Source organism: Thamnophis elegans, chromosome 3 (genome assembly GCF_009769535.1).
Source record: "Thamnophis elegans isolate rThaEle1 chromosome 3, rThaEle1.pri, whole genome shotgun sequence".
Taxonomy (NCBI): domain Eukaryota; kingdom Metazoa; phylum Chordata; class Lepidosauria; order Squamata; family Colubridae; genus Thamnophis; species Thamnophis elegans.
The window spans coordinates 115864712-115882232 of NC_045543.1; the positions used below are offsets into that span (position 1 = coordinate 115864712).

Sequence of the window (17521 nt, forward strand, 5' to 3'; positions counted from 1 at the left end):
AGGGAGAATTTTAGAAGACCTTTTCTGGGAAAAAGTTCCAAGGTTCCTGTGCCACTTACTGAAAAAATGTCTTATCCATGTTTTGCCTTACTGACTAGAATTCTCTTTTTGAATCTCAATCCTTAATCCAAGGGCTAATCATATAAAATATGTTCCAGAAGGTACCTAATGTATTCTCATTCTCTCTCTCCCTCTCCCAAACACTGCTGGAAATAGTGCGTCAGAAGACTGTGGCTCAGCATATGTGAGATTTAGTTTTACAGTACTCAGTTTATACAACATTGGTTGCTATGGTGTAATTTTATTTAGACAGCCTTGTTAGATCAGAATCTTCATTGGTCCACTGCACTTAGAAAAGTTCAGGGACACCAGCTGGCAGAGAATGCCCAATCATTCATAAAATATCATCCTTGCTTCAGATACAGAGTACCTAAAACATCCCCAGAGATGGTTGTCTGACCAAAGAGAATAACAAAAACCTTACCCTGGGGCAAGCAAAATAGTTTAAATAGCTCTAATAGAAAGCTGTTGTAAGTAACTGATGCATGACAGAATAAAGCAGGAAGTAGAGTGTGGTCAATTTCATGTACTTGGCCTTAATGCAAAACTGTAAAGGCAACAGATTTCTTTTCCCATGGAGGGGTGTCTCCCAATAATCCCATATCCAAAATATATCTATGATACGTTTAAAAACTATCTATTAAAACTCAGCCATTGTATTTCAACAAGTTTTTGTTGAAACAATGTTAGGGCTACAAGTCATTTTATGCTGTCGATAGCTTGTTAAGCAATTATTATGTCTCCACATTTACTTCACAATTGTGAAAACCGGTTACTTTTCTACTATGACTGAATTAATCAGGTTACATTTTTAAAACTATAAGCTCTCAGGGAAAAATGTGTTTGCCTGTAAAGTGTTATAACGAGGAAATGTGGAATCATGATGCCATTTTCAAGATACTTTGGTTTCCCCACATTTGCTGTTTAAAAGTCCCGATGAACAATTTCCCTTCATGTCCTATCCAATTTTGTTCAACATCTCTTTTTTGCTTTAACAACATATAAACATTTTATGAATAGACTTTTTAACAAATTTACTTTAAAAACCTCCTTTTATATTATAATCATAATATATATTTTAGAAGCATACTTTGCTTCTTGGGCTTCATCAAATTCTGCTTCAAGTATATTTTACCTGATTGTTTTCCAGACATCAGAGCCATCTAAAGGCTTTGTGCCATTGGTATGTCCTCCAGCAAGCTTCACCAAAGTTGGCAGCCAATCAGAAATGTGGATCAGGTCATGGCTTTCGACTCCTTTCCGTTTCAATAAAGGACTGGCAACGAATCCAACTCCTCTCACTCCTCCTTCCCATAATGTCCACTTTCTTCCTCTTAAGGGCCAGTTGTTTCCACCTCCCAGAGTTTGGCCTCCGTTATCTGAAATAATTTAACAATATATGTGACTGAGCTTGAAAATATTTTCTCATATACTGTAAGTGTATGTAATATTTTATGTGCGAAGCAGAAGGTTGGACTTGACAGCCAACTTACCCCATCTCATTCTATGATTCAGTGTAAATGTTATTACTATATTAGACTGACGTTTTCAATAGGAAAATAGAAGGCTGCATTTTAATAGGGAGGGCCAAGAGTTCAACACATTGTGTCACATATTGCTCTATTGCAAATGGGTATTACTTTTGGTTTTGTTTGGAAATCTGAACCCATGAGCCATGGTTTGTATATCACAGTTTATAGCTTAATTTTATAATACCAATCCACTGCTGTGTAATCAACAAACCATAGTTAAATACAGTGACGTGCGGTGAACTTTATGGCTGGTAAGGCAGCTTTTTAGACTTGTGGACTTCAACTCCCAGAATTCCACATCCAGGCATGCTCAGTTCCGATTTAAAGCGACAGCATTTTCCCCCCTTGCAAAATAAGTTTTCCCATTTTTTTCTTCTCCCTCCCTTCCTTCCTCCCTCTCTCCCTCCCTCCCCCCTCTCTCAAACAGACACATGCACACAGAGAAATTGGATCCCTCTCTCACTCACTCACTCTCAAACAAACACAAACACAGAAGTTGGATTGGATATATTTTCCAAAGGCTTGAAAGCAGCTCCTCTGCCATATCCCCCCCCCCTTCCCTTGCTGCCTTCCGATCGGAACCTTTGATTGCAGGTGAATCATGTTGCCTTTTTCAGTGAAGCTGGGCTTATATACTTTTACCCAGCTGTGTGTGTGTGTGTGTGTGTGTGTGTGTTTGAAAAGGCAACGTGGTTCTGCATGCAATCAAACTTTTTGAATTCCTCCCCCCTCCCCACACATGCACCTTTTCCAGCTGTTTCAGAGAGGATTTCAACTCTGCCCTCATGAAAGGCCAGAGCTCTGAGTCAGACTGAGCTAGTTGCTCCCAGAGAACTCTAAAAAGCCTCTAAAAATGCTCTCTATAGGAGGCGAGAGAACACGTGCCTCTTTTGCATATGAATTTTTTTGCTTTTTAACCCTTGCTTAACTCTTAAAAGGCGAAAAATTGCTTATGCATAGGAGGCCCCTAGTTCTCTGGACTCCTCCTATAGTTAACACTAAGCACTGTTCCAAGTCACTGTGACTTGGAATCTGGCAGCAACTACCTTGGCTTTAATTATTTTTAAAAAATTCTTTAAAATTCTTTCCTTTTCCTCATGACTGGTGAGGCCATGCCTCCCATGCCTCTAGTGACTGCACGTCCCTGGTTAAATAAATAACGGTTTATACAATATGAATCAAACAGATAACATGGAATAGTAAAGAAAGAATCAGTACTCAGACTCTCCGGTGAAAGCAAAAATTCCTGCCTTCAATTTCATAAGCAGTTATCATCGAAAAAACAGTTGTAACTCAGAATAACAGAATACCCTTTGGGATTACAAAGTAGGGAACATGATTAAAACCTTGGATAGGTGCTCTGGATCTATATAAATAATATGATGTAAACTAAATGGATTAATCGCCTGACTGAATAATAACTGTGTCCCTTGTGAGGCAACTACGGGTACCAATGTGTTGATGAACAGCTCTCTACGATGCCCATCATCTTTTGTGTTTCACTTCTATTCCACGTTTACTTTCTTTAAATTTAAAACAAAAATTAAACACAAAACTGTGTGTATTTCAGTCTAGACTCAAAACCACTTAAAATTAGTTGTTTTGTTCTGGAGGTTAGATTGGCCTCATTCCTATCAGCCTGTTATAAGGCCTTAAATACATAATTGTGTCATCAAGCCTATAGAACTGGATGTATGGCAGATATGTGCAATTTGTATGTTGATTTGTTAGTTGTTTTTTAACCTCTGCGGCTGATTATGTGTGTAATGTTTTATTGCTGTATTTTTAATGATGTTTTTAAGTTGTTAGCTACCAAGAGTCATGAAATTGAAATATGCGGAAATATAGATTGAAATAATAAATGCATAATATTCAGTCCAGATATCAAAGCCAGCTCCATTAAGATTTATATTGTTCCCTTTTCCCTTAGCTTTAGAAATACACAATGCATCCATTATTTCCTTTATTTCATACATTAACTAATGCTTTTACCATTTATTCCTCTTGTTTTCCAAGTCACAATACTCTCCATATGTTGTGGTTGCCAACAGATGAGCCTGCAAAGCTTTGGTCAATTTAGGCTTGCACAAAATGGTTTTTAGCATATTAAATGGGAGAAGAGTCTAAGATATTAGCTTTAGTAGTACTCATGTCATATGCCCATAAATATCTCATAATCTGGTCCAAGTCAGTCACCTTGAAAACTGTAAACAGGCATTTCATGTGACCAACTGGCCATCATGCCATTTGCTTGAGTTTGTGCATAGCACTAAGCCTTAATTTGGTGAAAAAAACCACATTGGATTGGTTTTACAAAATACATTAAGCAATCCGTCTGGTCTACAAGTCATTATGGTGGGATTTTCAAATAATACTATACACCAAATTATCGACCAGTTCAATGTACAGCAATTCAAACCTATAAGTATGCATTTGTTCAGCTTTTCTGCAAGGCTTACTCTTTTTACAGCGCCATATTGAATATGTAATAGTTAAACTGTAGGGTGAAGATACCTACCGACTTTGGCTCCATATGGCAATTACAGAGTTTCTGTTTCAATACATAACCAAGGAGTCTTTTATTTTAATATGCAGTAACAGAAGTAATGAAAATCATTCCTTCTTTGGCTATTGCAGGAATAAGAATTGCTGATGCATTAGCTCTGTCAGCTGAGTATAATTCAGTACAAACTATGTGCACACAATGTACTGAGGAACACTGGATGAATAATGATACACTGACTTGGAGAGCCAACTTTCACAGTTAGGATGACTGCTATTGCAAGTTTACTGTACTTCATGAAATTATTGAGAAATGACTTGTAAATCTTTCAAGCAGAAAGTCTCCTCTAAAATATTCCTAAATATTATCCTATGATGGAAAGACAGAGGCTTAACCTGAGACAAAAATTGTAAACATGTATACTTGTCTTAATCTTAAATATATTGGCTGGTACAAATATGCACCGATGATGTGTGTGAAAGAAACAGCAACTTTCACTGTGTGTAATTAATTTTGTGTAAAAGAAGAAAAAAGCTTCTGTGGGCAACTTGATTTTCTCATGCCACGTTCTTCTGCACAGTACATCAGTGAGGCAAATTTATTTATTTGACTAATTTATGTAGCTGCTCTACATATATAGCTCTTTTCTGAACGCAAAAGTACATGTCAACCAAAGTTTTGGAAGGAAAGTCCACTGATTTCAATGGAATTTACTATCACACGTTTATTTAGGAATGAAGCCAAAGACTTGTATTTGTTGCCAAAACCTTGTATCTACTGAATGAATACTCAAATGCTGCAAAATTGTGTCTGGTGTGTGTGTATATGTGTATAACACTGAAGGAAGTTTATCTTGACTATTGAATGCACTGTTTGGGCATTCCCCAAAGCCTTTTGAAACATTATGTTCTTTCAGAACAGGGTTTACTCATTCGATTTTTTTAAACTTAAGGATCTAATTGAGATGTATATTTATAACATCTTCAAAAGGGCCAAGGAGGAAATGAGGCCACTTTTATATACTTTTGCAGATGTTAGGTAGGAACTTCAAACAAACAAAGAAATCTCACTATCTTATAGCAACCTGGGGAGGAAAAAACTAGTCACAATGAAAAAGCTGGACAGATACAATTTTTGTCAAGGCTGAAGAAAATCCAAAACCTCTTTTGCTGTAACAGTTATGACAACTATGCCTTTGCTGTTTGTGGATCAATGTCAGTATTTCTGCTTTCATTTTACACATTAGAAAGCAAGGATATCTGGGTATAAGTGGACTAAAAAGTCAAATTGGTGGGCAGAACTGCATATCTGAAGCCGTGCCCCGTTTTATGTGCATCATATGCATAACACAGATTTTTTTTAAAAGTCCAGCCGTAGCCACCAGATCGATTTCCTCTGAGAAGACCAATGGTTTAGCATTAAGATGTGCAACAGAAGGCTCATTTCCAATTGTGGCCAAACAGGCCCTTCAGGGAATGAGCCTGATTCCTAGCAAGGCAGCACTGCAGGGGAGCAGTTCCTTTTAAATAAATACACAGACAAATATAAGCTGAACCCCACGCTCTATTCCTTCCATCCGAATATACTTTGGTCTGGTAAGGTTTGGCAAGGGAGGGGGGTGGTGAGGGAGGGGAGAAGAGAGATGGAGAAAGGACCCTCTCTATGGTTGTACTTAGGGCTTGGGAATGGCTACCGCCCCTCTCCACAATTTACTTGAGGTGGCAGGCTGGGGCTGCATATTGTCGCCTATTCGACAAAATATAAACAAAGCAATCTGGAGCTAATTCAAGCAGGATCAGGATATGGCTGGAAAGGCTTTACAGGGGGGAGAATGGGGAGTGAAAGCGGGGGGGGGGGGAGGCACAGGGGGCAAACAATGGCTCTGTGAAGCCAAACAGCAGCTTGGACAGGAAGGCTCTGGAGACAGGCTGGCAGACAGCTGTCAGCCATTCCAACAACATTTCCTGCAGCCAATGAAAACTGGCCAGGATCTAACCTCCCAAGCCAGCTCAGGAACACCAACAAAGGATTAAACGTTTCACCATTAGCGGCCTGAGTGTCATGGACATAATTCAGTGTCAGGGATATTCTGACTGCACGTGGCTTCTTTTTCCCCTTCCTCTCCTTGCCCTCCCCCATTCACAAATAAAGAGCAGCTGCAATTAAAGTACCGTATCTGCAAAACACAGGCCCAAAGCCAATACACTGGCTTCATTTACTGTGAATTGCAACTGAGTTCAGGCAGTCAGACGTACAGTATGTACATCTGTTTTGCAAATCAGTCCTCTCCCAAGAGTGACATGTGTTTTTAACCATTAAAGAAGCAATAATGGACACCAGACCAAAAACAAAATTAAATCTTTGTATCTAAATGTTTTAAAATCGACCTAAGAATTATTCTAAAAGAAATAAATCACACCTAAATATTGAAAATACTTATTATATGTATGACTTCAAGTAATATGCAATGCTGATCAGCACTTTGGACTTCCAGTTTAGTGGTTAAGGCTCCAGGCTAGAAAATAGGAAACCATGAGTTCTAGTCCTGCCTCAGGCAGAAAACCAGGTGGGTGACTTTGGGCCAGTCACTTTTTCATAGCCCAAGGAAATTGAAATGGTAAACCACTTAAAAAAAAACTTTTCCTAGAAAACTGCAGGGACTTGTCCAGACAGAGTCCAAGAATTGGACACAAGTGAACAGAAGGGAAACAAAAAGAACTAAAATGGTCGTATTAGTTTCTGTCTTTTAAAAACTATCTTTTAAAATTTTTTAAATACATCTTTCATATCTGCACTACTTTTAAGAAATGGATAGTTATTTCCATATATTCAGAAAGAAAGTAACAGCAAATTTCACAGATATATAATAGAGTGATATAAAGTATAGATTCAGTGGCAAACTATGTTATCACATCTCTGGTTTCATGAAGAACTAAATTTAAAAAAAAATCTTATGATGGTTCCAAATAATTGATATGTATTTACCTTGAAATAAGGAGCAAACATAATCAAGATTTCTATAGTTTGGCTTAGTTGAAAGTCACATATCATCTTAATCACCTCTGATACAAATTCCACTTAATATTCACAAGTTATCTGAAACAGATTTATCAGAGCAGAGTTTTCACTGACACTTTAGTTTCTCAAGTATTAGTATTAGTATAGTATTTAGTATTTATTAAACTTGTATGCCGCCCTACTCCCAGGGGGACTCAGGGTGGCGAACAAACACATGGGGGAGGGGCAATACAAAAACGAACAAGACAAACAGAATACAGAGACAGATTAAAAATACAACAAACGCAGCAATTCAAGTGGGGCCGGGAACTCAACAGCCCCAGGCCTGCCGGAACAGTCAGGTCTTGACGGCTATGTGGAAAGCCTGAAGGGTGGTGAGGGTCTGAATCTCCACGGGGAGATCATTCCAGAGGGCCGGAGCAGCCAATCTTCCAATATTCCCAGATATTTATTTTCATCTGGGCTAAGGTCTTACGTGCCTATTTTTTTCCAAGTAAAGCTGCCTTTTTTTAAAATTATGCTTACTATATCATGTACTTTGGCTTTTTCTGATTTTCAAGAATTTCCCATTTAGTTCAGAGCTTTATACCAAAGAAGCAGAGACTTCTTTTTTTCCTAATCTTTTCTTCCTATCAGCTATTTCAGAATATAACACAAAGGCAGTAGGGACAATACTAGGAGGACTTTCAGAGTAACTTAGCATCAAACAAATACAGAAATGTATTTGTACCCATGGAAATAACATTATCTTCCCCCCATCTATCTTCATAACGTAAATATTTTTAAGTACCCTCTTAAGCGGATTTTCAGCTGACTCTTTCCTGACTTAGAAACCAAGAGCCATACAAGAATTTCCCGTAATCTGATGGTCTCCACATGTATTGTCCGTACACCATACAGAATTCCCAGGCAATATAGCCAAAATTGTCTCTCCAAGCACCTGATGCATTTAAACCTGGAAGTGACTGCTAATAATGAGACTATATCCATCCTAGTGAGTTCGGACATCTGTTTCCCACATTACTATTAAAATACCAGACATAATATAGGAAGGTAAAGAGGAAAATAATGCAAAAGGAGATAAAAAGAGGTTTAAGACAGAGGGGTTATGAAAAATAAAGCAACAGCAGAATGGGAAGGAATTGGTTCAGACATAATAGGATTAGGACAGATCCCTGAGTAGGAAACTTATGAGATTCACTAAAACTATTTTTAACTTAAGATGAATAAATTAAAAACCCTTTGTCAATGATCTAAATACACATTAGAGAGGAAGTATTTTTAGATAGCTTCATGGCCATTTTTATGGGGACACAGTCCATGCAAAGTACTCGTTGAAATGATCAGATGGACCACTGTTGTTCACTTGTGACAGAAAAACAATTACAATGTTATGACAATGTCTATACAATTAGTCCTCGACTTATGACTACAATGGAGCCCAAAATTTATGTTGCTAAGCAAAACAGTTGTTAAGTGAGTTGTGCGCCATGTTATGACTTTTGCCATAGTTGTTAAGCAAATCACTGCAGTTGTTAAGTCAATCATGCGATTGTTAAGTGAATCTGGCTTTCCCCATTGACTTTGCTTGTCAGAAACCAGCTAGGAAAGTTACAAATTCTGATCACATGACCCTGAGACATGACAGTTGTCAAGCTCTTGAATTTTGATCATGTGACTATGAGTTTGCTGCAATGGTCATAAGTGTGAAAAACAATTATATGTAGCTTTTTTCAGTACTTCTGTAACTTTGGATGGTCATTAATCAAGCGGCTGTAAGTCAATGAACAGCTGTTTTTTTGCATTTCCCTTCATTTTCTGGCCTATAGGCCTAGTTGGACAAAAATAGAGAGACAGAAATAATTCAATGCAGTTAGGAGAGGGGTGTCAATAGATATCCAAAAAAAGATATCCAATAAAATATCCTGAAAACCTTGCTCTTAAAGCAAGAGATGTTTGGGGCACTCAGAACTCTGAAAAGAGTAAACTGCCCCTTAGATAATGACCTACAATATGAGGAAGAATAAAAAAGAAAAAGCACATGCAGAAAAAAATAGAAAGTGATATAAACAAAAGTGAATGTCAACGAAAGAGTCCGGCCTGCTTGGTTCAACCCCATCTACTGTTGGCATCAGGGGTGGGTTTCTGTCGGTCCTAACCTCTTCGGTAGAAGAGGTTCCACAAATCTACCGAACCAGTTAGAAGAGGTTCCTCACGGAGCGCCTGTCCCGCCCCCCCCTGCTCGCTTCCCCTGCCCCTTCTGTCGCCGCTCGCGGGCGGTAGCTTGTGCGGCACGGCTGGCCTCCTAGGACCTCCCTGAACTTGCCCAGGAGGCTGCCTGATCCTTCATCGCTCGCTTGGTGTTTCGCTCGCCCGGACCGCTTTGGCACCACTCTGGCTACCTCCGTCATCCGCGCCCAGCAGCTGCAGCGATATCATCAAGATGAGGAGGGAGAGGGAAGAGTCCGACCGGGAGAGGGCCCCGCCGCTGTTTAGGCAGGGCTCTAAGGCACCTTCGCTTCCAAGCCAGTTCGTCTTGATGACGTCGCCACAGCTGCGGGGCAAGGACGGACCTAGGTAGCCAGAGTGGCGCTGAGGCGATCCGGGCGGGTGAAACAGCGAGCGAGTGATCAAGGATCAGGCAGCCTTTGAATTGTTGTTCTCTCTCTAAATATTCAATTTAACTGTACCTTTCACTGTCACTTTTGACTTAGAAGAATCACTTCCAGCTGCGTTTGAGGCTTTGCGCACATATTCCACAGAATCAATTTTAGTAACTGCTTGGATCTCTAAGAGAGCTGTTCCATTTGCCAACCTGAAGCTGCATTTATCAGATGATCTAAGACAGTGTTTTTCAACCTTGGCAACTTGAAGATGTCCGGACTTTAACTCCTAGAATTTCCCAGCCAGCATTCGCTGGCTGGGAATTCTGGGAGTTGAAGTCCAGGCATCTTCAAGTTGCCAAGGTTGAGAAACACTAATCTAAGCTCTCTCTCAGTTTTGAGCCACTGGATTTTAATGGGCTGTGATCCAACTACATGGCAAGCAAATTGCAGGATCTTGCCTTCATCTATTGTCAGTGGTTTCAGAGGTCGATCAAATACCGGAGGCTTTTTAGGTTCTGAAATGTGATAACATTAAGAAAGCAAGAGGAGGAAACTAGTTAGATTATCATTCATCTTAATTTTATATGTGTACTGTATGTATGTATGTTTGTATGAATTCTGGGAGTTGAAGTCCACAAGTCTTAAAACTATCAGATTTGCACACCCATGTTTTTTTTTCCTAAAGGGTTGTAACTTGACAGCTTTAAGACTTGCGTGCTTCAAATGCCAGAGTTTCTGAGCCAACATTTTGGTTGCTAAGCAAGAGCATTGTTAAGTGAGTTTCACCACATTTTGCAAGTTGGCCACGCCCACCCAGTCACATGACTGCCAAGCCACTCCCACCCAGTCACATGACCACCAAGCCACTTCCACAAAACAGGCCACACCTACAGAAGAGGTTCTAAAAAATTTTGAATCCTACCACTGGTTGGCATGTATGCAATTCCTAACAGATTATTCCTGGAGGATGTGATCCTTGAAAATAAATTATATATGATCTTCATAAGAGGATTGGTGCTCCATATAACATAATTATTTAAATAGGGGCACACCGACATGAATTATATCCTATTGAAATAAATCAGGCTTCAATCATTTTTACTTACAATTAAGTACAAGAAAATACAAATATTTTTTCCTAAAGTCACACAAATTTGTAACTTAGCCATAATATTTTCTTGCTCTTTCTTCAACACCTTAAGCAAAACAGCAGTACCCAGACCAACAAAAATGACTAGAATATTCTGGGAGAAAAGGGACATTTATAGTGCCCTCCGAAACCTTTTGTTTACATTTTATCATCTTATCCAAGTACCCTTGGATTTTCTCCTTATTCCAAAATATGCTATCTGAAACTGACTTATTGTGACAGTACATAAAGATAAGATGATTCTGGTTGAAATGTCATTGCTAAATGTTGAAATTACTCGAATATGCAAGGCTTCATTTTTTTCATTTCATTTTAATGACATTTATAGGCCGCCCTTTTCCCTGAGGGGACTCAGGGCGGCTTACAATAAATAGGAAGGGGGTGCAAGACAAAACACAAGAAAAAAAAAGCGTGTGAATAAAAAAAATAAACCAGTAAAGTTTAGTTTTTTTTTTTAGTTGCGTTTATTTATAGGCCGCCCTTTTCCCTGAGGGGACTCAGGGCGGCTAACAACTTATGGGAGGGGAAGACGTACAATAACATAAAAATACAGTATGTAGTTAAGATCAAACAACATTCATTCAACATTCGGGCGGGGGCAAACTATGGTCTTTACCCCCAGGCCTGGCGGGATAGCCAGATCTTGAGGGCTGTGCGGAAGGTCTGAAGGGTGGTGAGGGTACGAATCTCCACGGGGAGATCGTTCCAGAGGGTCGGAGCTGCTACAGAAAAGGCTCTCCTCCGCGTAGTTGCCAGCCGGCACTGGCTGGCAGATGGCACTCGGAGGAGGCCTAATCTGTGGGATCTTATGGGTCGAGAGGAGGTAATTGGCAGGAGGCGGTCTCCCAGTAAAACACAACATTCATTCAGCATTCGGGTGGGGCGAGGTTAGGGTCTTATCCCCAGGCCTGACGGGATAGCCAGATCTTGAGGGCTGTGCGGAAGGTCTGGACGGTGGTGAGGGTGCGAATCTCCACAGGGAGATCGTTCCAAAGCGTCGGAGCTGCAACTGAGAAGGCTCTCCTCCGCGTAGTCGCCAGTCGGCACTGACTGGCGGATGGAATTCGGAGGAGGCCTACTCTATGCGATCTGATGGGACGAAGGGAGGTAATTGGCAGAAGGCGGTCTCTCAAATAGTCAGATCCACTACCATGGAGGGCTTTATGAATGGTGAGTAGCACCTTGAAGCGCACCCGGAGATCAACAGGTAGCCAGCGCAGCTCACGGAGGATCGGTGTTATGTGGGCGAACCGTGGTGCGCCCACGATCACTCGCGCGGCCGCATTCTGGACTAGCTGAAGTCGCCGGATGCTCTTCAAGGGCAGCCCCATGTAGAGCACATTGCAGTATTCCAGCCTAGAGATCACAAGGGCTCGAGTGACTGTTGTGAGGGCCTCCCGATTCAGGTAGGGCCGCAACTGGCGTACCAGGCGAACCTGGGCAAATGCCCCCCTGGTCACAGCTGACAAATGATGGTCAAAAGTCAGCTGTGGGTCCAGGAGGACTCCCAAGTTGCGGACCCTATCTGAGGGGTATAAATTTTGACCCCCCAGCCTGAGTGATGGAACGTTGGCCAAATTGTTGGGAGGAAAACACAACAGCCACTCGGTCTTGTCTGGGTTGAGTACCAGTTTGTTAGCTCTCATCCAGTCCTTAACGGCCTCAAGACCCCGGTTCATCACGTCCACCGCTTCATTGAGTTGGCACGGGGCGGACAGATACAACTGTGTATCGTCCGCGTATTGATGGTATTTTATCCCATGCCTCCGAATGATCTCACCCAGCGGTTTCATGTATATGTTGAATAGTAGGGGGGATAAGACCGAACCCTGCGGCACCCCATAAGTTAGGGGCCTCGGGGACGATCTCTGCCCCCCCACCAACACCGACTGCGACCTGTCCGAGAGGTAGGAGGAGAACCACTGCAAAACAGTGCCTCCCACTCCCACCTCCCACAGTCGTCGCAGAAGGATACCATGGTCGATGGTATCGAAAGCCGCTGAGAGGTCAAGGAGAACTAGGATGGACGCATGGCCTCCATCTCTGGCTCTCCAGAGATCATCGGTCAATGCGACCAAAGCGTTTTCTGTGCTGTAACCGGGCCTGAAGCCGGACTGGAAGGGGTCAAGATAGCTAGCTTCCTCCAAGGTACGCTGAAGCTGGAAGGCCACCACCTTCTCAACAACCTTCCCAACAAAGGGAAGGTTGGAGACTGGATGATAATTGTTAAGAACGGCTGGATCCAAGGATGGTTTCTTCAGGAGGGGTCTCACCACCGCCGCTTTAAGTGCGGCAGGGAAGTGCCCCTCCCGAAGGGAGGCAGTAACGACCGCCTGGATCCAGCCTCGTGTCACCTCACTGCTGTTGGCAACCAGCCAGGAGGGACACGGGTCCAGTATACAGGTGGAGGCACTCACAGCTCGCATAGCCTTGTCCACATCCCCGGAGGCAACATCCTGAAACTCAACCCAGAGATGGTCTGCCAAGTTATCCCCTTGTGTCTCGGCTGGATCTGCGGGGGTGGAGTCCAAGTCCGACCGAAACCGAGCAACTTTGTCCGCCAAGAACTGGACATACTCCTCAGCCTTACCCTGTAAGGGGTCCCCTGCCTCCCTCCTATTTAGGAGGGAGCGGGTTATCCTAAACAGGGCGGCTGGGCGGGACTCGGCGGACGCAACCAAGGTGGCAATGTGTGTTCTTTTAGTTGTCCTTAGTGCCCGGATGTATTCCTTGGTGCATGCTGTCAGAAGTGCTCGGTTCGATTCGGACCTATCGGACTTCCACAAGTGCTCTAGGCATCTCCTCCGGTGCTTCATCTCCCAGAGCTCCTCGGTAAACCAAGGAGGCCTCCGGGATCCGCCGACCCGGAGGGGCCGTAGTGGCGCAATCTGGTCAAGAGACTCTGATGCTGCCGAGTGCCAGGCAGCAACAAGAGTCTCCGCCGAACTGTGGGCGAGAGTATCAGGAATAACCCCAAGCTCCGTCTGGAACCTTAAGGGGTCCATAAGTCGCCTGGGGCGGAACCACCTGGTCGGTTCCTCCTCCCTACGGTGGGGGTTTGGCCTCCGGAAGTCTAGCCTCAGTAGGCAGTGGTCTGACCACGACAGGGGTATGATCTCATTACCCCTCAGACCAAGATCACAAATCCACTGCTCCGAGAGGAATACGAGGTCGAGTGTGTGACCTGCTGAGTGGGTTGGGCCTCGGATTACCTGGGTCAAGCCCATGGCTGTCATGGAGGCCATGAACTCCTGCGCTCCATCAGAGTGTTCACCGAGCGAAGGCAAATTGAAGTCCCCCAGAACCATGAGCCTAGGGAACTCAATTGCTAGCTCGGCTACCGACTTGAGGAGCGAGGGGAGGGCTGCTGCAACGCAGTTGGGAGGCAGGTACGTTAGCAGCAGGCCCACTTGACCCTTGAGGTCCAACTTCACCAGCAGGGACTCACACCCGACAAGCTCCGGAGCAGGGATCCTACGAGGTGCTAAAGACTCCCGGACAACAATAGCCACACCGCCACCCCTTCCCTGGGCTCTCGGCTGATGAAGCACCTGAAATCCGTCTGGGCACATCTCTACGAGGGGGACTCCTCCCTCCGTGCCCAGCCATGTCTCAGTAATACATGCCAGGTCTGCCCTCTCGTCTAAAATTAAGTCCTGGACGAGGGGAGCCTTGTGAACAACAGACCTGGCAGTTAGCGACAGCAGCCTGAGACCAGGGTCCCGATTACTCGCGCCATCTGACCTTGGAGTGGGACTCATAGGGCCGGAAGGAGGGATCTCTGTGATGTAGCGAGCCCTCCTTCCCCGGTAATGGCCAGCCCTAAAGTCCCCGCCATATCTGCCTCTCCCTGTTATGACCGCAATGCTCCGACCCTCTTCCGTGGCCGTAGTCCCCCCAACCACCCCGGTGACCCCCGCATACCCCGGCAGGTCCTCCGAATCAAACACACTCATTTATTCACACAGACAGTCCCCACGTAATAGTTAAAAACACATAAAATACAATATAATGGAGTAATAAAAGTGGGCCATTCGTTCAATCCCAAGCAAACCCATACACTCACCATACCAATTAAAATTATGCAGTTGTGCGAGTTCGTAAAGGTTATAAAGAGATCTTGAATCTTGCCTCCTCCTCTATAAGTCTAGTGGAGAGTCTAGCAACAGGAAAGTGTATGGTCCAGGTCCAGGGGGAGGTGTTACAAAGGCTAAAGTCTTTAAGATAGTAATAGGCGTTGAGAGCCCCGATAATAAATAAATGCAGTCCGGGGGGAGGAATGCAGAGCTGAAAAGTCCGGTGAGCTAAGTCTATCGAGATGAAACATAATTGGGGGAGCCAATTCAGGTGGATAATAAAGATAATTGGGGGAGCCAATTCAGGTGGACAGTAAAGATGAATAATAAAGATGGTAATCATGGCTAAGTCAAAGACTCCCAAGCCACGCAGGGACGATGTCCTCCAAGAACTCAGCCACAGAGTTCTCCACAGCGTTCTCCCAATCGTAGCGACAAACAAGGTCCAACAAGCCGACAACAGCCCCACAACAGCCACAATCCCCATAAACTCCAGGCCCAGTGATGGTCGCGAGGAGACACACACACAACCCCCCCCACAGCCAAGCCACAATGTCCTCCAAAGCTGGGCCGTAGCGTCTTCAACGTCTTCAAACGGTCTCAGCAGCAAAGGCACCACGACAATCACGGCAATAAATAGCAAAAAAGAGGGGGGGAGGTGAAGGTCTCCCAGCCAGTTACTAGATGGGGGGGTCGGGCTCTCTCCGACCAGCTAGGTCTCTAGTCCGCTGCCAGTCCGCTCTAATCGGCTGCCAGCGTCGGGCCCCCAAAAAGAATCGTTCGTACCCTGGTCTCCAGACACCTCCAGGCGCTCCAAACGCTCCGAACGTTCTAAAATGCCTTCCAAAGCCAGCTGAAAAGTGCCTTCCAAAGCTAGCTGAATCGCCAGCTGAGTCGCGGCGTTTCCAAGCAGCTTCCGGGCGGCTCCTCCTCCTCCGGGCAACGGCGGGGTCTTCCTCACACAGCAGCCTTCGAGAGTAATATCACTCCAGGCTGTTGCCAGCATCAAGCCCCGGAGGAGTTTATTCATACCCTGGCCTCTCTCCAACTCAATCTCTGAAGCCAAATTCTCCTTTATTTGCTGTTTTTCCTACAGGGACGCCAGAGCGGCAGACTCGGCAGCCATGTTCCCTCGCGCATGCGCAGACAGACTTTTTGTATGATTCAGAAAATGACCATTTGCAAACCATGAGTTACAGTGTATTTTTTCCTGCCCAACGTTCAAATTTTATACTCAAAATTATACAGGGATGAGCCATTAACAAGCAAGAACTACTTACTGCGAATAAAAAAGAATACTGTACAACCTTCCAGCAGGCACAGCTATTGCTAAGAATTGTAGGAAATTCACATACCTGGAAAACATCTGGCGAAATGAATATTCTATTCATAGTGAAACATTTTGTTTCAATTGGGTTTCCATCAAGGAAATTTCTAGTAACATAAACCTTGATCTTAAACAATTGTGATACTTCTTAAAGATTACTGAACAATGCTAGCTGGGGAACTCTGGGAGGTGGAAGTCTACATATCTTGAAGTCATCAAAGTTGAAAAATTCTGTCCCAGAGTGAGCTATCACATTAATAAGGGAAATGTTTTGAAAGATTTAAGACACCAACCTTTTTTGGTTGAGGCCAAATGCTAAAAGTATCTCACTTTTTCCAGAATTCTCTCCACAAACTATCTAAACATTATACAAAGCTGAATGTGCATTTTGCACCTTAGATGTTAAATCGCTATAAGATACCAATGTTGTGATAGGAAAGTGATAGATTAATACAGGCAATAATGAAGAAAACAATTGCTTATGTTTATTCATTTGTCTCTAAAGCAAATACAGATTCTGCAACCTGATCTGCCTGGTATTTGTAACAGCATACCACAATAGATAGGTACATTGGCAGACAGGTAGATAAACATCTACAACTGTCTGGCCCACCATGGAAAAATAAATACTGAGTTGTTTCTATTTAAGTTCTTTTGAAGATCATTCTCCATCTTTATCCAACTCTTTTAGTATATATTAACTGTTGTACACTATTTTAGGGCGTAGAGTTTTAAGAGGATAATATACCCACAGCTCAGGAATATGTATAAACTAAAGGGAATTATCATTCTGAATTTCAACTCAAAGTTAGATTGGATTTAATGTTGTACATTTCTTAAGTGAATTAATAAAGTACTTTGAAAGAGCTTGGGAATAATCTTTTTAGCTTTTCAAATCTTCTAAAGTTTACAGAGCTATGTGGGATAGGTGAATAAGAACAAAACAGAGCAAAGCCTATCATTATTTTTTCTCAGGTATAATTCATGTTCTCCTATCACACATTTATAATACATGTCTGAAGGAGAACTTATGCCATCTGAATTCAAATAATTGCTGGGTATTTCATACTTCTTAGTAAATTTATTTGAGATAATAATTATAGTCTAGCAATTATAATCTCAAATACGTGGCCTATTCAAAGCATATTTCTAATGTGGTTTGGATAGTGGAAAAGCTCCGTGTATCTCCACAATAATTTAGTCTTCTGACAAATTGGGATAATGCTAATGTTAGGTTATCTTATCTGGT

General features: G+C 42.9%; 1 protein-coding gene across 2 annotated transcripts in view; it reads right to left on the reverse strand.

Moving 5' to 3' along the window:
* The window catches only part of ARSB (arylsulfatase B), a 72164-nt gene that overhangs the window by 33891 nt on the left and 20752 nt on the right, over positions 1–17521 (reverse strand). For both annotated transcript variants that reach the window (XM_032214378.1, XM_032214379.1), the window contains exon 5: positions 1196–1439. In XM_032214378.1, coding sequence (XP_032070269.1) covers positions 1196–1439 — 244 coding nt within the window. The remainder of the gene's footprint in view (positions 1–1195; positions 1440–17521) is intronic.